Raw genomic sequence first — 23,873 nt, forward strand, 5'->3', positions numbered from 1 at the left:
TTTCCTTTTTTTTTTTTTTTTTTTTTTTTTTTTTTTTTTTTTTTTTTTTTTTTTTTTTTTTTTTTTTACTTTAGTGGTTTTACGAGATTACCTTTCTTGTTGCTCACTTAAATGATATGCTGCTTCTTTTATGTCCATGAACAATCAATAACAATAATTTTCTATGCATAAATAAAAATTGAGAAATCAACCTAGGATTCTGTAATCTCAAGTCAAAACTCTTGAATCCAAATCCGTATCTTTAAATGGAAAGAATCCAAGGCTAAAAACAAGTTTTTGCTTCATTAGATGAAAATCCTCTCGCATTTTCTATGTTTGGAAAGCAATTTATTGCATGAAAATACCCACACACTTCTCATTGACCTAATACTTCTCTTTTTCCTTTCAAAAGAGGCAAATTGCAACACAGATAGCCATTTGGATTCTAATTTATGTGGATTCTGTCACATAATAACTATCTCATGATGATATATAAAAAAGGTCAAAACTCACAAACTTTACTTATTCATATTCACTGGTTTTGTTAGTTATGGCTATTAGAGACTCTAAGGTCATGATGCCTATGTTTCTGGCAATATTTTTTCTGATTTTTGTTGCAGATTCAGTTCAAGGATTGGGAAGATTACCCACCAATGAAGAAGATATGGAATTGGATAGGCAGCTCAAACTTATCAATAAAGCTCCACTCAAGAGTTTCCAGGTCAAATTTCTAAAATAATTCATTGTCAAAGAGGGTTTGATATTTCAACGCCTTGATTTCCAAGAAACAAACAGGATTGTCCTCATTATGGTGATAACCAAATACAAGATTCGAATCTTACTAGTTTCATTTCTTCTTAATATAGTAAGATTTATTGGCTCCACGCCGTATTAAAAAAAAAAAAATACTAATAACCTCCCACTACTTGTGACCAAAATTTGTCATTGGAACTTTTTATAATATCTTAATGCAAATCACCCAAAAATGAAGTGTTTAGTTTCTTTTTTTTTTTTTTTTCTTTTTTCGAACAGACTGAATATGGTGACATTGTAGATTGCATTGACATCTACAAACAACTTGCTTTTGATCATCCCATGCTAAAGAATCACACAATTCAGGTGAACCATTTCCTCTTATTTATTATCATAAATGGAATGATAAATTTTTGGTCTTTGAAAATTTGTTTGTTATAACATTAATCACTTGGTGTTTAATGCAACAGATGGAGCCTAGAACCATTCCCAAAGAGGTGGGAAATGGAGCTTCAACAGTCTATAAATATTTGCAATACATGCCCAAGAACATAAAGTGCCCACCAGGATCAGTCCCCATCAAAAGGGCTAGCAGAGAAGATCTCATAATGGCAAAATCTATAAAGTCTTTGGGATTAAACTATCCAACAAACAGTCCTTATCATGGCAAAAATGTTGACACTAGGGGCCACCATGTAAATATACTAACAACTATTTTATCCTCTTGATTATTTAGTTTTTCTACACATGAAACTTAATTTCTTCTATTTGGGTTGATATTTTTCTTCCAATTTTTTGCTGGTTTAGTCTGCAGTGCTTGAGCACACAAGCGGAAATTTCGGGGCGAGAGCGCGCCTAAGTGTATGGAATCCCAGTGTTGAAGAAAATCAGTTTAGCAGTGGTGGAATGTGGATTGCAAATGGCGATGTAGATGAGCTAACTAGTATACAAACAGGATGGATAGTACGTATCTACTTCAAAACTGTTCTTCTTACTTTCTTTTGCAATTAGCCTTTTAGAGTTGTTCTCATGGATATCTCAGTGACAGTTTTGAGTCTTACAAATTTTGATCACAATAAAAATCAAGTCTAGCTTGACAATGTAAAAATATGGGAGCCATTACGATAGTGCACATGTTTCCAAATGCTAGATCTGGTTAAAATTATATAAAATTAAATAATTGCACAAAACTGATAGAATCTGATACAGATTTAACAGTTCAAAATAGAGCGTTACGAGTAGGGTATTTTTTCATTCCCTACTGTAAAGTTTTCTTAAAGAATACAAGGAATTAGACAGAAATGTAGTATATGCTCAAGGGTGTAAAAAATTGGAAAGTGTTGAGCAAATGCCATGCCTAATGATAGTAGACCTTGCTAATTTGTGTATTTACTTTTTACTTCAATGACATTATGAACTTGTGAACAAGGAGAGGGAAAAAAAACACTTATGAGCTATATCAGTTTTTGTAATTTGTGGACACAAAACTAGCATAAAACGAGAAGAATAAACATAATTTGTGTCTGCAATGTTTGTTGTTATGTGATACAAATTACAGGCTATAAGTACATTTTCTCTTGCTTTTCAATGCTTTCAGGTTCATAAAAATTCAGGAGAAAGCAGATTGTATACCTATTGGACTGTAAGCGTAAAACTTTCACATTCTTAACTTTTTGTCACCTTAAAAAAAGAATCTTGATATTATCTTCACTAAGATGTAGTTTATTTCTACCACATTGTGGTTAATCCTTTACATGGTTCTTGAAATCTTGGACACAGGCTGATGGTTATCAAAATACTGGCTGCTTTAATACTCTTTGTGAAGGATTTGTACACGTTAGCCCGAAAATAGCCCTTGGCCTTGTTCTACCCCATTCCGTTGTCAATGGCTCTCAATTTGATGTGCTACTCAGTTTGCATCTGGTGAAAGATCTTCCTTCCCCTTAACTAAATTAACCGACCAAACCAACCAGACCAACCAATTAAAATCCAATCAATCGATTTGATCGGCTTGAAATTCTTATCTTTTTATCAGTTTGTTGGTCGGTTTTAGGATCTAAATTTTACCTACGTATGTATTTTGAAAACATGTTCATATATATGTATATATTTGAATTAACAGGCACTTCAGGAAAAAGAAAAAAACAAATATTAGCTTGGGTTTTTTTTAATCAAACAACAATTCTTATTTTTGTAGTGTTGACTATTGTATAAATGATTCAATGTGATTTTAGGCTTTTTAAGAAAGTTGTTTCATTTGATTAAAAATAAATCATATAAAAAAAAAAAGTTGCAATGGGGTCACATTTTTGCAAAGGTCCATAATTGTTGGGCCTCTAAAACTGATTATGAACGATTTGATTGAAGAGAAATAGTAGAAAATAGGCCGAAAAATTTAAGAAAGTATATAGGCCAATTTTTAGTTATAGAAATTAATAGGTCATAACTTGTCAAGTTATGGTTCATAACCAGATAAGTTATAGATAAACTTGTCAAGTTATGGTTCATAGCCAGACAAGTTATGTACACAAATTGTGAATTATGGTCAATAACTTGTCAAGTTATGGTTCATAACCGGACAAGTTATGGACGAAAACAGTAATTTGACCTATTTATTAACTTATATAAACTATTGACCTATTAATTTTTATTCATCTCAAATCTTGACCTATTTTCTTCTTTCTCCCTTGATTTAATTTAGTTTGATTTGGTTTGTAAAGGTCAATATAACTCACTAGTGTTGTTTGGTCGTCGAAAATAGGACCGAGTTTCGGGACATTGGTGGCTAATGTTGGAAGACAAATACATCGGTTATTGGCCAAGGACAGTGATCCCTGTACTAGGTGGTGGCGCAAGGTTTGTGTCATGGGGAGGACAGATCTACAGCCCATTGAACGTGCTCAGCCCTGCAATGGGAAGTGGCAATTACCCTGCAGATGCTATCGGAGTAAACTATGGAAAAACAGCTTATGTGAGGCAGATTAAGGTTGTACCTGATTATAAGGACAGCGCCAAATTTGAGGACCCACAATTAGAGGATATTAAGACTTGGGCTGACAAGCCTGTGTGCTACAAGGCCCAAAAGTTTGTGAATGAAGTTAGAGGTTGGGGCTTTCAAGTTTACTTTGGGGGACCTAGGGGTTGTACTTTTTAGAAGCGGTAATATATTTACTCTTGAAGTCCCATATTTGTCATGACTCATTAGAAGCACAGATAAATAAATTCGGTGGACGTTTGGTTCATAGATTTTGAATTATAATTCATAATTATTTTCGGTTTACGTATGTTTTTTGTGAGAAAAAATACTGTAGCGAATCACGAACCATGATTCGAATCATGACATGAATTTAGCAACCAAACAACCCATTAGTGTTTTTTTGTTTCTGTTCTTGTCTTATGAGTTTATTACTAGTTTAACTATACTAAAGATTTGGTAAAGAAAGAGGGAAGAATTAACTTATTTTTTGGGTAGATGGAATCATACGACGTTTAAAAATCGACGACATGTCGTTTTAGAGCATAAACGATAAAAGACTCTTTTTCCCAATGGAATTTCAAACTGTCGTTTTGTGATGCGAGAGACAAAAAACTTTGACTACCAAACGACTTGTCATTTCTTGATAAACAAATAAAGGTCACGCAAATGTGACATATTTCATCGTTAGATAAAATTTCAATCCATGTGGGAGCTCACATTAGATGTTTTTGAATTTCAAATTCCAAAAAATAAGTGCACCTAACACCCTATGATGTTTTCTTCTTGATATGATTTTAATCAAACTCAATAATTATAAATAAATACTAGTCGTGAGAGGACTCAAACTATTAAAGACCGGTTAAAAACGTGTTTTTTTTTTTTTTTTAAATAACAGTCGTCTACACGTGACGTGTTTCCAGAGTTCAAATCCTGAAAAATTAAGAGCACCTAATACCCTAAAATTATCACTAAAAACCCTTAAAAATTAATTTTGCAATTATTAATCCAAAACCCAAGTCCGGCTCCCCCCACTTCCCTCCAAGGCCGAAAACGGCTCTTTTTTTTTTTTTTTTTTTTTTTTTTTTTTTAAACTTTTTCTCTGTCTCCTCCTTTTTTATTTTCTATTATTTTTCTCATTATTTTATTTATTCTTTTTTCCTACCCCAAAAACCCTAACCATAATTTAATTTAAATCCCTCCACTCGCTCCAAAACCCCACTCCCTTTTCTTCTTCCTCCAGACCTTAAACCCTAGCCATCACCACTGAACCCTAGCCCTCCAACAATGGCGATTGACCCAAAGACCGTGGAATCCGACCGCGTCCTCATCCTCGACTACGGCTCCCAATACACTCACCTCATCACGCGCCGAATCCGCGCCCTCTCCGTCTTCTCCCTCTGCATCTCCGGCACCAGCCCTCTCTCCGCCATCGCCGACCACCATCCCCGTGTCGTCATCCTCTCCGGCGGGCCCCACTCCGTCCACACACCGGGCTCCCCTTCCTTCCCGGACGGCTTCGTCGAGTGGGCGGAGGCCAACGGCGTCTTCGTCCTTGGCATCTGCTACGGCCTCCAGCTCATCGTCCAGAAGCTCGGCGGCGAGGTTAGGATTGGGGAGAAGCAGGAGTACGGGAGGATGGAGATTGAGGTCGAGAGGAGTTCGGGGATTTTCGGCAACAAGAAGTGCGGAGATTCGCAGACCGTTTGGATGAGCCACGGCGACGAGGCCGCCAGGTTGCCGGAGGGGTTCGAGGTGGTGGCGCGGAGCCGGCAGGGTGCCTTCGCCGCCATTCAGAATCAGACGAGGAGGTTTTATGGCCTCCAGTATCATCCCGAGGTAACTTCATCAATTTGGCTTTGAATGTCACTGTTTTTTGATGGTTTTAGCTTTGAAAAATGCTATTTTTGTATGGTTCGGTTGGTATTGTCGGTTGGTATTGTTCATGAAAAATGCTTACTTGTTTGTGAATGTTTGGTTCAAAGAAATGAAGTTCAGATTTTTATGAACTATGGAGGGACTAAGTTAATGGTGTTATTGTCACTTAGTACACGGTCTTACTTTGTTAAAATGTTGGTAGATTAATTGCTTGCAAAAGCAAAAGTATGTATTTTCGGTTTTATGATTTTGAACACTATCAAAATTTATGCCAACTCTTGGCAGTGGTTTGCTCTTTTAAAAGTTATTTATTTATTTTTTGGCCCAAGTGAAATCAAATACTGAAATAAGTTACTCTGTGGAGAGTGAAATTTTTTAAATGAAAGCGTGTGTCAAGTTTTACTTTTGCCAATCTTGTGCAGGTGACACATTCGCCACTAGGGATGGAAACACTTTGTTATTTTCTCTTTGATGTTTGCGGTGTGAAGGCGGGTTGGAAAATGGAAAATGTTTTGGATCAAGAGATAAAAGTGATAAAAGAGACAGTGGGGCCTTGTAAGCATGTTATTTGCGCATTGTCCGGTGGTGTGGACTCCACAGTTGCTGCTACGCTTGTTCATAAAGCGATTGGTGATAGACTTCATTGCATTTTTGTTGACAATGGTTTGCTGAGGTGAGATGAAAAACAGTTTCTTTTTGATAGACCAACATGTTAGATAGTTCGATACCTGTTCGTGGAATATTATGAAGTTCAATGTCAAAGTTCAAGTTTTACATCAAGGATCTTTTCTTTGTTAGGTACAAGGAAAGGGAACGTGTAATGGAAACTTTTGAGAGGGATCTTCATCTGCCTGTTATTTGTGTGGATGCAACAAATGACTTTCTGAGTAAATTAAAAGGTGTGGAGGATCCCGAGATGAAAAGAAAAATCATTGGAAAGGAATTTATCAGCATCTTTGATGCTTTTGCCCACGAGTTAGAGAAGAAATTTGGAACAAAACCTTCCTACTTGGTCCAAGGAACCTTATACCCTGATGTAATTGAATCTTGTCCACCGCCTGGATCTGGTAGTACTCACTCTCACACAATCAAGAGTCATCACAATGTTGGGGGACTTCCCAAGGACATGAAACTGAAGCTAATTGAGCCACTCAAGCTTCTCTTTAAGGACGAGGTTTTGATTCTGCTTTCTCAATTTTTTTTTTTCCATTTCACATGAATATTCTCGCTTTATAAATCAATTCATAATATTTTGGTTGCCCTTCTTGTATAAAGGTTCGCCAAATGGGAAAGATACTAAATGTTCCAGAAGGATTTCTAAAGCGCCATCCCTTTCCTGGGCCTGGTCTCGCAGTACGAGTTATTGGTGATGTAACTGTGGGGAATTACTTGGACACCCTCCGCTTGGTATTCTTCATTTGCCATGTGAAAACTTGGACTTCTTGTTGCCTTTTATTTCCAAATTTCTTTCAATTTATGATTTCCTTTTCCAGGTTGATGAGATTTTTATCCAGGCAATCAAGGATGCTGGGCTTTATGATGTCATCTGGCAAGCATTTGCAGTGTTTTTGCCCGTGAAAACTGTTGGAGTTCAAGGTGATCAAAGAACACATGGTCATGCAGTTGCCCTTAGAGCTGTTACGAGTGAGGATGGAATGACAGCAGACTGGTAAGCCTTCACATATGGCATTTACACTATGCCATGTACTATGTAGCTTCGTTTCCCCCTTGTGCTGCATCTTTTCCTATTTAGTCACCCAGAAAATCAAAATTTTTTATTTATGTTGGAGTACGGCTGTTATTTTGCACTGACAAACAAACATAAGATAGCAAGAGTGAAGAATCAGTTATCTTTCATGTTACTCTTTCAATGATGCAGATAATTTGCATGTTGTAAAATCATAATAGAAACTATTTGTTCTGTGAAATTGTGCTTTGCACAATCTGGAAGTGCTCTTTTATCAAGTTGACATATATACATTCTAATGCATGTATGCTTTTCATAATGAATTCATGCTTATCTAATTATCCCTTTCCTCAATGCATCATCGCGTATTTACTTTGCCGATCTCTTTGTGGCTCCAGGTACCCTTTTGAATCCAAATTTTTGGCTGAAGTGTCGCAAAAGATTTGCAATAGTGTTCGAGCTGTAAACCGAGTCAGTTACGATATTACATCTAAGCCTCCATCAACAATTGAATGGGAATGACACAGGGAAGGATCCTTGTGTGATTTATAGGGTAGCGAACTTTATAGTTGTATACAAGTTAAGGTTCCAGTAATTTATGCTTTCCTTGGTATCAAATCTTGCAAGGTTGGCAAGAAATGGATTGGAATCGTATCCGATTTTTCGCTTTGAATAATCTTTGGAGCTATTTTGTACTAGTGTTTTAGCTCTTCACAAGATTTTGATCCTCACGATCTGCATTAAATTCAAATGATATGGAATCACAGAAGGTTACTATCATGGAATGAAGAATATTTAACTACTCTTCGCTGCAGAATGTGAAAGAACTTGTCTACGAATGTCTCATGGAATGATGCTGTGAGCTCTCAAGAAACAATTATCTTCAGTTGATCTGATGTAATCTTGATCATGTGAAGGAGATATTATGGCTTGTTCGGTTGCAGTTTTTAGTTATGGTAATTTGAGTGTAGATATTTTGTTGAATTTGAGTTATAATTTGAGTTTGTGTTTGGATGTGCATATTTGAGTTATGGTTTAAATTGAGAATCTATTTGAGTTTGTGTTTAGGTGGGTCAAAATTTAAATTTGTATTTAGATAGTATTTTAATAAAAACTTAATGGTGATGGAAAATTTTAATAGGGTTATGGATGAGGTTTTATTCGTCTTTTCGTTGTGAACACAGAAAAAAAATTATCTCAATCGGAATTAAAGTGAAAAAGTTATGGTGTTTTTAATTTGAATTTGAGTATAAGAACTTGAGTTGAAGGGGGAATTGAAAGTCAGATTTTAACTCTAAATTTAAATTAAAACTCGTTTAAATTTAAATTTTAAAAAGAATGTGAATTTGAATAAAATTGTAATTTGAGTTCAAATTTTTTTTGAGTTTTGATCTAAAATAACATGTTGTCCACTTCAATTTGTTTGACCACACGGCATCTAAAATAATTTCCTCACTCATTCCTAGGCCGGACTTTGGATCTATTGGGTCCGTTCAGTTCGCTAATTCGAGTTGAGATGTGATGTTATGTGAGAGCTTTTTACTGTAGCAAAAAAGTTAGATGTGACTGTTTCTGAGAGCTTTTTACTGTAACAAAACTCGAATTTTAAACTCGAATCATCGAAATGAACGGGACCTGTGTGTAAGACAATGTCTTGGAAAACCGGAAATCCTAAAAGAAGGGAAAAAATAAAAAAATAAGCTATTCTATCATTAAACATTTTAAGCACTCATAAATTCACACATTAATATAATTTACTATTAAGAATCTCATGTGATATTAGGATTGCAATCATAAGCTAATGATAAATAAAAAACCCGACTCTCCATCATGGTGTAACTTTCAAATTCTCCTCATCTTAAAAAAGAAAACTATCTCATATACAATTGTTATATGTCAATGTCCAACATAATAATCAATAATTTTCATCTTTGAAGCAATACGAAGACGTTTGGTTCATTATTAGAACTATTTTTGATTTATATGTATTTTTTGTGAGAGAAAATACTGTAACGAACTACGAACCATGATTCGAATCAGAGAACGAATCCCTCAACCAAACAACCTATTCAATGCGAATTAGATTCTTGGATTTAAGCTTAGTGTATATATGGTAAGAGAACCTCAAAATTCAAAAAATCTATTAAGATTGTAATTGCTTGGAGGGACGTATTTGACATAAAAATAGCATATTTTTGAAGCTAAATTAAGTAAATAGCAGATTTTAAAACTATTTAAAGTAAATAGCAGTTTACGTGGTAAATGAATTATTTATCATGTAAATGATTTCTTTATGATTGCTAAAAATAACTTACATGGTAAAAAAAATGTATTTTAGTGGAAAAAATATTTTTACCAACCATAAAAATAAATTTACTTAAAAAAAATATTTTCACTAATCATAAATGGTTCATTTACGCTATAAATGATCGATTTATCACATAAACTACTATTTATTTTAAATAATTTTCAAACCTACTATTTAATTAATTTAATTTTAAAAATCTATTATTTACTGCCTTCTCCCAAATATAAAAAGGGTAGAAATGGTGAATTGGTAATAACTTGTATCACGCGTTTACATAACAAGAAAATGCATCATTTCATGACCCCGGGGAAAGCAATACACAAGAAACAAATAACTTCCAAAGTTGGAAAGAGAAGAAAACATTAAAGAACGAGAAATCCAAGCTTAACACGTTTCCGAATCGATTGCTCTGATCTTTTTGTTTATAAATTTTGGCTGTTTTTTCAACTGCCAATATTTCATTTTCTCATGTGCGCAAAAAAAAAAAAAAAAATGACATTCTCTGCAGTCTGCATGGTTTTCATTCACATAATCAAAGCAAAATACTCATTTTTTTTTTCAAAATTTTTAAGATCTTTTAAGACCACTTTTACATTTAAAAAAAATATTTTTTAATGGGATGTGGTGCTTTACCACCAACCTGATTGAGGAATATATCCCAGCGACCTTAAAAAAAAAAAGAAGGAAAATAGAGAGATGAAAGAAAAACCACCAACCTGCATGGTTTTCATTCACGTTTTTTGAAAAAGTAAAAATGAAAATGGGACAAAAATGACGTTTGACACAATTAAAGACAAAAAATAGAAATGAAAATGATTTTTTAGTTTAGTATAAAATAAGAGATAAATGAAAAATAACTTTTAGACGTTTTTAATTTTTTGTTCTCGTTTTCTCCTCTCTCGAGCACAAAGAGAGAGAGATTTTTATACTTAAAACAATCTCTTGATAAAACTATCAAACGTATTTTCAAAAATGATTTATGTTTGAGATTAAAAATATTTTCATTTTCATATAAAAAATAAAATTATTTTAGAACGAATTCCAAACACATCTTTTCCGTTTGTTTATAGAGAGAGATTTTTATACTTAAAACAATCTCTTGATAAAACTATCAAACGCATTTTCAAAAATGATTTATGTTTGATATTAAAAACATTTTCATTTTCATATAAAAAATAAAATTATTTTAGAACGAATTCCAAACACATCCTTTCTGTTTGTTTAATTTTAAAATTTTCACATAAATATTTACTTTTTCTAGTTACCTTTGAAGACTAATAAATCACGTACAGCGGATATGATATGTTCTGTCAAAAAAAAAAAACATCCGTTGTAAATTTCGTGAAGTTAGAAACGAAAAGTAAGTTAAAATTCATATTAAATTCAATTTAAATTCAACGTTCTCAGAGAACATGTCAAATTAAAACAATATATATGCAGAACAATGTGATACTTAGGATTAGTACGGAAATATTTTTTAAAAATAGCATAAGTATTTTTTTTTTCTTTTTTTGTTACGAGATATGTATATCGAGGAGGGGCTCATGAGTCTCCTAACTCGAGAATAAGAAGTTATTCCTATTCCCACTCAAAACTCATCGGCAATCCCCATCCCCGTCTATTAGGGGCAGGCAAGCGCCCCACCGAAAAAATCTCATCCAATAAAATCAAAAGTTTAGAGAGCAATTTGTTTAGATTAAAAAAAGATTTTCTCCGGTAAGTTTTTCTATCAATAGTGTCAGTTTTTGATTGTTAGATTTGATCAAAATCACGTCAGATTAAAAAATATACAGAACGGATAATTTCTAATACAAATTTAACGACTTCAAAATAAAGAACTACTAATAATTTATTTATTTTTAATCTTATTAGAGAAACTCCTAATTAAAAATATAGAGAACAACCCTTGCGTCAATTTTCTAAACTTGAAACAAAACACGGTGGCTCACATGCTTTCTGTCTAAATCATAAAGGTTGAGATTTTCTTATTAGAGATGCTTAAAAATTGGCGTTCAAAGTTTGACAATTTGACAATTTTCTGTTTTTTAAATGGCAGAATATTTTGAGTATCTCTTTATGCTGCCTATTTTGACAAACCAATTATACATCCTTTGCTTAAAGTGAACAAACTTCACTTTTTCGGCAGACGAGATAATCCTTTATTTCAGTGCTATTACGTGCTTAAAAACACATTGCAGTACTTCATTATTATTATTATTATTATTATTATTATTATTATATTGCATGGAAATACATCTTTAAGATCAGATTTCTTTTCTTCTTCTTTAGTAATTAAATAGTTGGAACTCTTTATGTCATTACTCGCTAATTCTCTGTTGCATCATAACATGCTCAACTTTATATATCACTCCTTATTTTAAGGGAAAAGTGAAGAAGGGACATTTGTGCAGAATGATAAATATGCTGCAAAAGACTGACATTCAACTTTCTCTCTCTGTCTCAAATTATTGACCACATAGCTCATTCAATTCCTTTTTGTTTTCTTATTTTATTTACAAGAGCCAGAGACTTTAATTTACGAATTTAAAATTATTTTTAATTTACGTATATTTTTTATGAAAAAAAATATTATAATAAATCACGAATTATGATTCAAATTATGTCACGAATCCTCGTACTAAACATCTAAATTTTTCTTAATACAAGAAGCATTTTTGAGGATCTAATAATGATAATTCTTTGGCAGGATACCAAAAAAATATACTCGTAACACTATTTCAGAGAGTATGATCTTATCAGATTCTACCGTTTTTGCATACTTTTTTATTTCAATGTGATTTCGACGGATCTAATGTTATTAAGCATACGACCACATAACTCATTCAATTCCTTTTTGTTTTCTTATTTTATTTACGGACAGAGACGTTTAATTTATGAATTTAAAATTATTTTTAATTTACGTATATTTTTTATAAAAAAAAATATTATAATAAATCACGAATCATGATTTAAATTATAATACGAATTCTTACTCTAAATGCAGCTTAGACAAACCCTAATAAAATAATAAAATAATAGTGACACTTCACCAAAATCTCTTTTAATGAGATAGCGTGCACAGCCCGTCGTTCATCCACCAATTGAAAACTGCCACGTACTCAAGCCTAAAACTTCAAAATACTCCATCAGTGCCAGAAACAATTTACCGGCAATAGAAGAAAAAAAAAAACAACAAAAATTAAAAATAAAGAAAGAAAGGCCAGAGAGAACGTAAGATCGCATCAAAAACCTAAACCGCGGATTCTGCCAGAACACCGACGTCTGTCACCGATACCAACCAAACGGAGGTCTTGTTTTAGAGAGAGAGAGAGAGAGAGAGAGAGAGAGAGAGAGAGACTTAGAATGTCCATCATCAATGGACCTGGTTAAAAACTACATGACAAAGAAAAAGCTCTTGCTTATAAAGTTAAAACTCAATCTTCATACCGTAGATTGAATAATTAAGGAAATGATCCCGTCGACAGTGGAAGATTGAACCGAGTGAGAATCTAAATGGAGATTGCTCAAGGCATCTATGATTTCTAGCAACAATCCCTCCCTCCATGGACATCTGATCTCAATTATGACAACTTTGTTCTTCATACTAACAGCTATACTATCAGCTGAGCTATCCTTTGACACTGTGTGATTCGTGTATGGCCCCACTTCCTCCATGTCACAAGCCTTCCTCTTGTTCACTGATGGCTTCTTCGCCTTATCATTTTTCTTGTTTCCGTAGTTATCAGATGTTCCCTCTCTGGCATCTTGGGGTTTTCTCCTTGTTTTTGGTTCTAAGTCTTCCAACTCCCTGCAAGATTCCAACTCCTCAATCCTTCTCTCTAGCTCTTTCAGATATTCTATTGCATCATCAAGTATAGATACTTTGTCATCCTGTAAAGACAAAATGGAAAAGCGTTTTACTTTGTACTTAAATGTCTTGGCTAATGGAGGGGGCAAAAAAAAAAAAACATCAAGTTGTATTTACCTTGGTTAATGAAGGAATCATCGTTTTTAGAATTGAGAATTTTTCATTTAATCTTTCCCTTCTCCTCCTCTCAGACAATGCATGGTTAACTCCTACTTCATCAGCTTCTGGTCTCCAAGCCCCATTCTTATTGCCGTTATCTTCAGCCGAATCTACCATGCGCTTAACGTGCATCCGAGGAACTTCAAACAAGACCTTCTTAACTAACTTCTGTGAAGCATCGTTTTTAGAATTGAGAATTTTTCATTTAATCTTTCCCTTCTCCTCCTCTCAGACAATGCATGGTTAACTCCTACTTCATCAGCTTCTGGTCTCCAAGCCCCATTCTTATTGCCGTTATCTTCAGCCGAATCTACCATGCGCTTAACGTGCATCCGAGGAACTTCAAACAAGACCTTCTTAACTAACTTCTGTGAAGCTCCACCTCTTGGTTTCTTCGCAACTCGTCCTTTCTTCCAACTGATGAAGCTGGACCCCTGATGAAGGTTCTGAAAGTTAGGCCCCAAAATTAACTGGTGTGAGCTCTTGAAGAGAGTCGAAATAACGCCCTTATAATGTATGTCTTCACTTCGCAAATCCAGTGAAGAAATTTTGGTTTGATTGCACTCTTTAAGGTCCTTTACTCGATGATCTTGTGCCGTTTCACGCTTAGAACTGAGAGCAACCTTCTCGGGTTCTACTAGAGTTTGCGATATACAGTCACTTGAGTCCATAGATTGAGGGACACAATTACTGACTTCATCATCCATAACTTGCCAGCTTTGTACTTGGGAAGCCGCCCCATTTTTTCCTTCCACCATAAAAGAATCTTCAGTTGGCTGATTTGGTTCCAACCCATTAGAACTGGGACTAGGAGAAGACATATTTATTTCTTCTCCTCCTACAACTGGAGTTGGTACACCCGCAAAACCTTTGTCTGCACCAAGGTCGGATTTCTTAGAAGATTTGGTGTACGGAATCTCCAAAAGTGACATCTTAACTTGGTCAATGAGAGCATAGTCCTCCACAACCTTCACAAAAAGAAAATTGGGCAGAACAGTTTACATCAAATCTCAAGTCTAAGATCGATTAAACTCTAAATCCACTCGTGCATAAGACATTCAGAGAAGAAAAGTACCAGATCAGTCACGCCCAGCTCGATCACACCTCCCAAAAATGGAAAGCATGCCACAGTCTTGAAATGGAAACACAAAATGACATCTACTTAGTTTGGGTCATAAAAGAAATTATGGCGAAAAATCATGTTTAAATATTTGCAGTTCAAGCCAGGGAAAGATCAATGACCATGTAGTAGTACCTGAATTGATGCACTCTGAGTAGGATCGTCATTACCAAGCATGAAAAGGAAAACAAACAGAATATGTTAAGTTTTATCGTGAATCCAAAATACCACCAATCTATATTAACCAGAAATAGTTGGTGCAATATGTCACTTGAGAAACCGAAAATTACCTTTGCCAGCAGAGAACGGCTAAATACTTTGCTATCTGCAAAAGGAGCATTGCATAGCCAGATTGGTTGACCATCTGCTAGTGTTCTTCCTGGCAATCTGAAGAACATAGAGGAACAACAAAAGTATGATTTTCATATAACAATGCAAAAGACAAATGTTCCATCTTTCCATAAGAGTTCAAAGGTAAATAAATGAGAAATCATTACAATAAAAAAAGAAAAACTAAGAAAAATAAATTACCCTTGACCAGTATTGAAGACAAATGACATGCAAACCAGGTAATACCACTCTGTATCAGAGAGATCTTCAGGAGATAATGCTGCAGAGGGCCTTTTAGCTTGTGGGTTGGCTTCACCTGCAGAGAGTGACTCATAAAGGGCCCTCAATTGCTCACTCCTTTGCAGACCTATTTGGTCAGCATTTAGTTCCACAGCTTGGACTGTTTTCCTTGTCTTAATATCTCCATTGTAATAACCCTCACCCCATTCCAACACCCTACATATTTTTCATCAACATGTTTATAGTAAAGTTAATAACTTTGAGCTATGATAATCAAGGCCGTAAGATTTCAAAACAGGCATAAAGAAATTCTCAGGATAAAAAGAAAAACAAAGAACAATGTTAAGAAAAGATGAGCAGAGTCAAAGAGTTAACTTTGATATCATTTTTCTTCATGTTAAGAAGGGCTAAAATGAAAAAACCAACCAACCCATCAAGTCAAACCAGTTTAATTTTTGCAGAACCAAAACTTTAGATGATTTCTCTTTGGAACAAGAAGATTAAATGTTATATGGAGTTAATTACCTATAGGAAAATCTTATAAAACAATACTACCATGCTAAAAGCAAATAGACCAAAGAGGGGTTCTTTTTTTTTTTTTTTTTTTTTTTTGGCAACCAACTTAACTTATTTCATCTAGGCATTTCCAAATTCTTTTAGCCAAATCCAGTTCAGAAAATTCAAAGAAAGAGAAATTTGTTCAAAAACAAATGTTAAAAAAAAATCCAGATTAGGGAGAATATAAGGGACTGGTATGTACCCTGGTTGTCTTGCTGAAATGGACCAGAAGATGGCATAACTCCATTGGATGCTTCTCACAGCAAGAGCAAGCTGTTTCTTTAAGTTCTCTGGCACTTTCTCCTCGTTTTGGAGCCCAGTAGCCATATTCAAGCTCAAAGATTTTGATTTGAAAAGACAAACAAATAAATAAAGAGATAAAATAGAAACACCCCACCACTCAACTTCTTGTTTTCAGGTCCTAAATCTTCATTTCTCAGAACCTGAATCAGGCAATCTCTATGGAAATCTCCCACAAAACATCAGCAAGTTCATGTCTTTCGCCTCAAATTCAAGACAAAACACATAATCCCAGATGGGTTTTCCCAAATTTGGAGCTGAAAAAATGGTATAGAGAAGAAAGAGAAGAAGAAGCTAAACACTGATCTTGTTTCATAAGTGGAAGACCACAACTAGACTGATAAAAAATCACTTTCCCTTTTGGTGGTGCTGATTCTGAATCAGAAATCTCACTTTCATGAGAAAGAAAAAAGGGAAAGCTAAAGCAAGAGAGAGAAATCTTGTATAAATAATAGTAATAACAATAAGGCGGTACTCAATATTTCATTTGAAAAAAGCTACAAGCCTTTTGTCATCATAGAAAAAAAGGCAAGGTTTTCTTAAATGGTTATAAGGTGGTATTCAAATAAAAATGCATGATCTTCTTATGGACTTTTTGAAGCTCTCAAACTCTTAAACACACGTAAAAAAAATTAAATAAAAAAACAAGTAAATAAAAGAACCAATATTAAAGACCTGATGACCCAGAAAAACTGAATTACATGGGGGACCTACTTTCGACATCCACAAAAACCCCACCTTGTATAAGTTGTTGATTTTCAGTTTTTTTTTTTTATTCCCCTTAAAACTGTCCAAAAACCAAGTCGGCAACCAAGAAAAAGAGGGGAAAGAGCTTCAGTTTAGTCAAGAGTTAAAACACATTTCCATGTTAAAAAATGGGCTTTGACGATTGACTCATAATGATATTCAAAACTGGTATGCTCAACAACCCAACAAGATTGTTACATATATACATACACAAATCGGAAGAACAGCAGAAGGAGAAGGAAAGACTCTTTCACTTTTACTAATACAAGTAAAATGAGAGATGATGTACAAAGAAGAGAGAGGAAAAAGAAGGGTAAGAGAGAGGGAGGAAGATTGTCAGGTAAAAGTGGTCCCATGGACTAAATAAGCGCCCACCTCGGTGGCGGTACATACTTTAATGGTGGATTTGGTGAAAAATCATAAACAAAAAACAAGAGTAATTAATTGTGTTAGAGTCTGTGTGGTTCATGTATTAAAATAATGAGATTAAAATTATTTTTAATTTATATATATTTTTTATGAGAAAAAATATTGTAGTGACCATAAATTATTATTCAAATCAGAGAATGAATCTTCCAACCAAACGAGCCCGGTCTCTCTCTCTCACCATTTTCTTGTTTCATTTAGGTTTTTTTAGAATATGTTTTATTAGTACCGGTATTTCTTAGAGAGATTTCTAAAACTCCGTTCATTTCACTGATTTGAGTTTAGAATTCGAGTTTTGTTATAGTAAAAAGCTCTCAGAAATAGTCATATCTAATTTTTTTACTATGGTAAAAAGCTCCCACATAAACTTACATCTCAACTCGAATTCAAAACTCGAATCAGAGAACGAAACGGGCCCTAAATTTTAGTTATAATAGTTAGAAAGTTATTTTAATTAATAATTTTTTAGTGAATTATTCAATCATACTCTATATTTTAATTAAATATAAATTATTTTATTGAATTTAAAAAAAATTACATTTATTACAATTAAAAGAATAAAATAATATAAAAAAATAAAATGACTGGTTACTCCATACTACTTATATTTAACTAGTGTGGAATGCATTCTTTAAAATAGTTAATCATTTAATTAATTATTAGAGTGAAGAAAAGTAAAAAAAAATTAAATAATATTTTAGCTAAATAATATTTTAACTAAAACAATGAAATGACTAGCATAATTGCTCACTTTTATTTTTCCCAATGAGTTGTAATGTAAATTTTTGGGAAATTTTATTGTAATTAGTTGTTGTTTTTACCTTCATTTTCGAATTTACTCTTTTTTCATTTCTTAAGAAAAGATTAGAAAGTGTCTCGCTTAACTCACCTATTTACCCATTGATCTAAAATTCCAATAAACAAATGTGAATATATTCTCTCGATCAACATCTTACAAAATTTTATTCTGAATTTTAAGAAAAAGTCGTGGTTGTATTGCAAGACATTAATTCGATGGTACTCCAACATTTTGAAGTCCTTAAATCCACTACCTTTTGTCGAGAAAAAGGGAGAAAATTGTAATTATATTAGAATAACAAAATCCATCGCCCTTTTATTCAGAAAAAATATTGAGAAATTTGTAATTTTATTTATTTAAAACAGGATTTAACACTATTAGAACTAATCATAAGATTCTTTTTCTTAATCTCTCAATGGCAAAAAGGTCAATGTCAATTTCCATATAGTAGTTGTAAATGAAGTTCCTGCCTGGCCAACAAGGAGTTCAAAACCAGAATTTTATGAACAATAAGTAATATTTAGGACAAACCCCTTATACGCAATTTGGAATTAACTATTAAAACTAGAAAGAAATAAAAAAAAAATACATGATATGCTCTAAAGTCTTATGGATGCAACATAAAAAAAAAAAAATTCTACAAAAATTTATACTTTTTTTAAGGAGACAAGAAAAGTTCATACTTTCCTATTACTTGAAATGGGTTTGATACATTTCTTTATTAAGCAGCTTGTGACATTGAATTTCCATTATGGTGCTTTCCTTTCTATTTCTGAGAATATATACCTTGTGGCAATGGCACCTCAATGGTAGGGTACAATTATTATAAATGACATAAATTCAGATTATAACTTCAATATTACTCATACCTTTATATATTGACATTCCATTTTCATAATGGTTACTAGTCATATTCTTAAAAACAATACTATAAGATACTAATAGTGTTGAACATCACTAATTATTAATAAAGTACTATGTGTATGGTGATGATGCTCCAAGCATTTTTTTAATTTGTAAACCCTATTGACTTTATTACACTTTTTATCCTTGTTCTCAAAGTATATTTTCGTCTTGTAAGTAGTCCGAAAATTAATATGGATAGCGTTTGTACACATAAAACTATGATCTAAGACTCTTTGTCCTCTAGTCTTTACATTCATGGACTTGGAATTTTATACTCGACTTTAAAAAATAAAAAAAAATAAAAAAAAAACATTGCGAACGAGGCTGCGTATGTATTTACAACTTGCAATATGATCAAATCCAAATTTGTTACGTGGCTTTAAGTTGACCTTTTTTTTTGTTTTGACACCTATTGTAATGCAATCTGTATACATGAATGAACGTTTGTTTTGTTTTTTAATTGTAGTGCGCTTTTAATGGTTACTTTAATATTTATTTACGAATAGATAAATATATATGTACAATAAGAATAATTATATCTACAAAACACGTAGATAGAGTAGAATAAAAATATCCGCATGCGTCGTAGTCGACTTTTGTAGGTTTATCTGTGATTTCTTTGGCTTTGTAGAGAAGTCCATTGTAATTCTAAAATTGTCTACTTAGATCAACAAAAGGGGGTGCCTATTGTAATATGATGCATCTTTCATTTGAAACAAAACCAAAGAAAGTAATTAAAAAAAAGTTAGAGATCTTAACTATCTTCTTTTCTTTTTCATTTTTAATATGAGAATTGTTTTAAGGGAAAATTTCATTCTAAATTTAACTAATATGAAAATTTTATAGCAGATCTAGTATGAATAGGGTTATGATTTCAACAATGATATATATATATAATCTGTCAATTTTATACACATTTTTTATTTTAATTTGATTGCATACAATATCGGTAGAGATATCTTATTATAAGAGTATTTTTAATTATTTTTTTGGGTGGGTGGCTGGGATAGAATTCAATCATTGGTTAATGCTTGTGAGTTGTGAGAAGACCCTAACAAGGAACCCACAAGAAGTAATGTGATTGATGGTCATGAGTTTATGATACGTCTGATATTCTTATGATAACAAGAGAAAAAAAACAATATCTGCTTTCCTCATGCAATAATGCCTATGATTGTTTCATAGGATTTGCTTTTCCCTAATTGCTAGCTTTTTCTTCACGCGTATCAACCTTTTTGTTACCACTAGGATTAATAATATTGGGTTTGATTTGGCTAGGACAAATCTGTTCACATTTCAAGGATAAACTAAATTACATCATCATTGATGCTTGTCCAATTATATATATACACACACACATAGGACATTTCTACCCAAGATATATAGCACTAATGTGATTTCATACTTGAAAAAAAAAAAAAAAAAAAAAAAAAAAAAAAAAAAGGGGCTTCTTTTTCTCCTGTGATGTAATTATTTTTATTTACTTTTGATTTTTCACCGATTTAAGTTTTCAGTTTTAAGTTTCTACAGTAAAAAGCTCTCAGAAAATGTCACATCAACTTTTTTGTTACAGTGAAAAACTTTCAGAAAATGTCACATATCAGCTCGAATTAAAAACTCGAATCCGTGAAGTGAACGAGACATTTGTGTATAATTTTTGAATTCCATGAATTTTCTGCCAAACTACTAATATAGTCAAAACAATACAGCTTTGAAGCACTCAGCAACGTTAAAACTTCCAACGAAAATGTGTAATAAAATTTTAAGTGGAAGTCAACCACTCGTGGCCGGAGACGAATTTCCTAATACTTTACAAGTGTAGCCATCTATTCTCTACGAAAGCCAAAAAAGAAAGAAAAAAAAAAAGGTTTATACGTAGACAAAGAAAAATAAGCCCCGTTCATTTTACCGATTCGAGTTTTATTACAGTAAAAAGTTCTCAGATACAGTCATATCTAACTTTTTTACTACAGTAAAAAGTTCTCACATAAAGTTACATCTCAACTCAAATTAAAAACTCGAATCAGCGAACTAAACGGGCCTATAATTTTCCAGCAAGAATAGGAGAAACGCCACGATAGAAACTGATATAATAATAAACTTCACATGAGGGTGTGTAAGAAAAATGCTTGGTGGAATCGTGTTCAACACCACATGAATTGATAATTAAAAACGAGTTTGTAGAATTCATCTCTTATTTGTGTGTAGTATCCGGTGTCACTGATACTCTTTATTATTATTCTTGTCGAATTTAAATTCTTTTTTAAGTTAAATACTTGTTCTTTTCACAACTTAAATTTTTTTTATTATATTGTTTTCACTTATAAAAATTTAAATTTAATTTTTTTTATTATAGTATTTTTTCTCACAAAAAAGAGTTTGAGTTATGATTTGAGTTGTGAAAAGAACACAAATATATGTTTTAAAGCAAAAATCGCTTTCACAAGTTGCCATTAGTTTCCTAATATCATGTTAATAAGCCCTGTTCATTTTACCGATTCGAATTTTATTACAGTAAAAAGTTCTCAGAAACAGTCATATCTAATTTTTTTACTACAGTAAAAAGTTCTCACATAAAGTTACATCTCAACTCAAATTAAAAACTCGAATCAGCGAACTAAACGGGCCTATAATTTTCCAGCAAGAATAAGAGAAACGCCACGATAGAAACTGATATAATAATAAACTTCACATGAGGGTGTGTAAGAAAAATGCTTGGTGGAATCGTGTTCAACACCACATGAATTGATAATTAAAAATGAGTTTGTAGAATTCATCTCTTATTTGTGTGTAGTATCCGGTGTCACTGATACTCTTTATTATTATTCTTGTCGAATCTAAATTCTTTTTTAAGTTAAATACTTGTTCTTTTCACAACTTAAATTTTTTTTATTATATTGTTTTTACTCATAAAAATTTAAATTTAATTTTTTTTATTATAGTATTTTCTCTCACATAAAAAAGTTTGAGTCATGATTTGAGTTGTGAAAAGAACACAAATATATGTTTTAAAGCAAAAATCGCTTTCACAAGTTGCCATTAGTTTCCTAATATCATGTTCAGACTTCAGTTTTCCATCAGATGATTTATAAGTTTAATATAGTATTTATTCAGCATATAGAAATCTGACCTCCTTAATCAAAATTTCTTTCTGGTCCATAATGTCATACATATGTTCCTATGTGTGTGTATATGTCAGGCAGGAGCCGGATTCTTTAAAAAAAAAAAAAAAAAGGAAAAAAAAAAAAAAAAGGTGTACTTTTTTTTTTTTTGGGAATGAATCTACAAGTTTTTGGGGCATGTTAGAAAATAAAAAAAAAATTGCATGCAGATGGCCATGTGAACTATATTTTGAAACCAATTAAAACGAACACACATGGAACATGTCATAGTTATCCTATTGCTTTGATAAAGTAAAATAGTATGTAGATCTAGATATAGAGTTTTTTTTTTTTTTTAACATTGGGTTGCTGCATTAACTTCAAAAATATAAGCTATCAACAATTTAAATAATATTGAATACTACTAAGTACTAATCTGGTTTTAATGGCATTTATTCAATATTTAATTAGTGTTTTTAGCACAGTTGCTCCCAGACTTGTTGTGGTTTAGCAAATTACTCCCCCTTCCTTCAAACTTCTAATTTTGACAATCAGCTCTTTGAACTTGTAAAATTATTACAATCTACCCCGTTATTAAATTTGCTCAATTTTTTTTATTAAGGGATTAAAAGTTGAGAAATTGAAATATTTATATTGCATTTGAATTGAACATACTTTTTAGACATTAATTTAACACAATCATCGTTAAAATTAAGCATATTGTAACAATTTTATAAGTTGAGAGAACAACTTACCAAAATTAAAAATTAAGCGGTAAGTTGTTAAAACCGAGGCAAAAAAATAGAACGATCACATACTTTCAATTTAATAAGCTATTTCAGTCTATAGTACACATACTTTCTATAGAAAGATCGTTCATAAATTCATGATGGTTTAAGCTTTATACTAAGTGGGTTAAATTAACTTGATTAATAAATACACGTATACCTTGTCACTTCGTCAGTACCTTTAAAAATTGTGAATGAAATAGAGAAGGGAATGGGAGTACTTTACTTTCAATTTCATACAAGTTCAATAACTTTTATTCAACATCACTAATATCCAACCACCGTTCAAAGAAAAAAAAATGCTTATAGTGCTATATATACTCATGGTTTTCCTACAAATTTCTATTAATATCCCAACCACGCATAAGTAATGCATTCCATTAATCTTAGGTTCGAGTTAGTTTTCACCACAAATTTCTATTAATATCCCTACCTAAGGTAATTCATTTCGTGCGATATATAACTTGAAAATGTCTCAACTTCTCAAGATTATTTAAGTACACCACCCTCTATTCTTATAAATTAAAAAAAAAAAACCCCCCTCAAATGTAACTAGAGAGACACATAATTATGAAGTGTACGTAGTAATATCAAACATGACAATGACATTATAGTTTAGTAATCTTCTACTATTAATCCTGATAGCCAGCCACAAGACTTTGGAACACTTAGAGTGCGTTTGGTTTAGGGATTTGTGTCATGGTTCGTAACTTGGTATAATATTTTTTCTCATAAAAAATATATGTAAATTGAGAATAGTTCTGAATCCATCAACCAAACGTCCTCTTAGTAATTGAACAAAAAAAAATTGTAACAGAGAAGAAATTTAAAGCAAAAAAACAAAATATGTGGGACCCCATGAGGTGGAAAATACAAACATTTTTGTAAGTTTGTATTTAATGTATTCTTTTTGTTGGAATTTTTGTAATGTTATATTGCTACCTACTAGTCA

At 32.6% G+C, this 23,873-nt stretch overlaps 3 protein-coding genes across 3 annotated transcripts in view; 2 read left to right on the forward strand and 1 right to left on the reverse strand.

Annotated features, from left to right (window-relative positions):
• LOC21407017 overlaps positions 1 to 3,886 on the forward strand; it is a gene marked incomplete at its 5' end in the record, with an annotated part of 4,548 nt that extends 662 nt beyond the window's left edge. The window contains 5 exons of the mRNA XM_024175918.1: positions 1,288 to 1,427; positions 1,540 to 1,695; positions 2,330 to 2,374; positions 2,512 to 2,655; positions 3,494 to 3,886. Coding sequence (XP_024031686.1) covers positions 1,288 to 1,427; positions 1,540 to 1,695; positions 2,330 to 2,374; positions 2,512 to 2,655; positions 3,494 to 3,886 — 878 coding nt within the window. The remainder of the gene's footprint in view (positions 1 to 1,287; positions 1,428 to 1,539; positions 1,696 to 2,329; positions 2,375 to 2,511; positions 2,656 to 3,493) is intronic.
• Positions 3,887 to 4,901: 1,015 nt separating this feature from the next.
• On the forward strand, positions 4,902 to 8,284 carry LOC21407018 (GMP synthase [glutamine-hydrolyzing]). The gene is made up of 6 exons (XM_010090797.2): positions 4,902 to 5,545; positions 6,007 to 6,257; positions 6,383 to 6,758; positions 6,860 to 6,991; positions 7,078 to 7,253; positions 7,670 to 8,284. The coding sequence occupies exons 1-6, from the start codon at positions 4,994 to 4,996 to the stop codon at positions 7,791 to 7,793; spliced, it is 1,611 nt and encodes a 536-aa protein (XP_010089099.1). The 5' UTR covers positions 4,902 to 4,993; the 3' UTR covers positions 7,794 to 8,284.
• A 4,690-nt stretch (positions 8,285 to 12,974) lies between these two features.
• Positions 12,975 to 17,165, reverse strand: LOC21407019 (transcription factor GLABRA 3). The gene is made up of 8 exons (XM_024175357.1): positions 16,057 to 17,165; positions 15,258 to 15,512; positions 15,017 to 15,113; positions 14,862 to 14,876; positions 14,682 to 14,738; positions 13,972 to 14,574; positions 13,565 to 13,771; positions 12,975 to 13,470 (listed from the first exon to the last, which is right to left on the reverse strand). Exons 1-8 carry the CDS (start codon positions 16,179 to 16,181, stop codon positions 13,021 to 13,023), a joined length of 1,809 nt encoding a protein of 602 aa, XP_024031125.1. The 5' UTR covers positions 16,182 to 17,165; the 3' UTR covers positions 12,975 to 13,020.
• Between the last annotated feature and the right edge of the window lie 6,708 nt (positions 17,166 to 23,873).

Source organism: Morus notabilis, unplaced genomic scaffold (genome assembly GCF_000414095.1).
Source record: "Morus notabilis unplaced genomic scaffold, ASM41409v2 Scaffold297, whole genome shotgun sequence".
Taxonomy (NCBI): domain Eukaryota; kingdom Viridiplantae; phylum Streptophyta; class Magnoliopsida; order Rosales; family Moraceae; genus Morus; species Morus notabilis.

Excerpts from the sequence above, each read along its gene's own strand:
- LOC21407019 (XM_024175357.1), bottom strand. The coding sequence starts at position 16,181 with ATGGCTACTGGGCTCCAAAACGAGGAGAAAGTGCCAGAGAACTTAAAG. Across the intron at positions 14,575-14,681 it reads AGCTGGGCGTGACTGATCTG|GTTGTGGAGGACTATGCTCT; the intron begins GTACTTTTCTTC and ends CTTTTTGTGAAG. Across the intron at positions 13,471-13,564 it reads TGATTCCTTCATTAACCAAG|GATGACAAAGTATCTATACT; the intron begins GTAAATACAACT and ends TTGTCTTTACAG.
- LOC21407018 (XM_010090797.2), top strand. The coding sequence starts at position 4,994 with ATGGCGATTGACCCAAAGACCGTGGAATCCGACCGCGTCCTCATCCTC. Across the intron at positions 6,258-6,382 it reads GTTGACAATGGTTTGCTGAG|GTACAAGGAAAGGGAACGTG; the intron begins GTGAGATGAAAA and ends TTTCTTTGTTAG. Across the intron at positions 6,992-7,077 it reads ACTTGGACACCCTCCGCTTG|GTTGATGAGATTTTTATCCA; the intron begins GTATTCTTCATT and ends TTCCTTTTCCAG.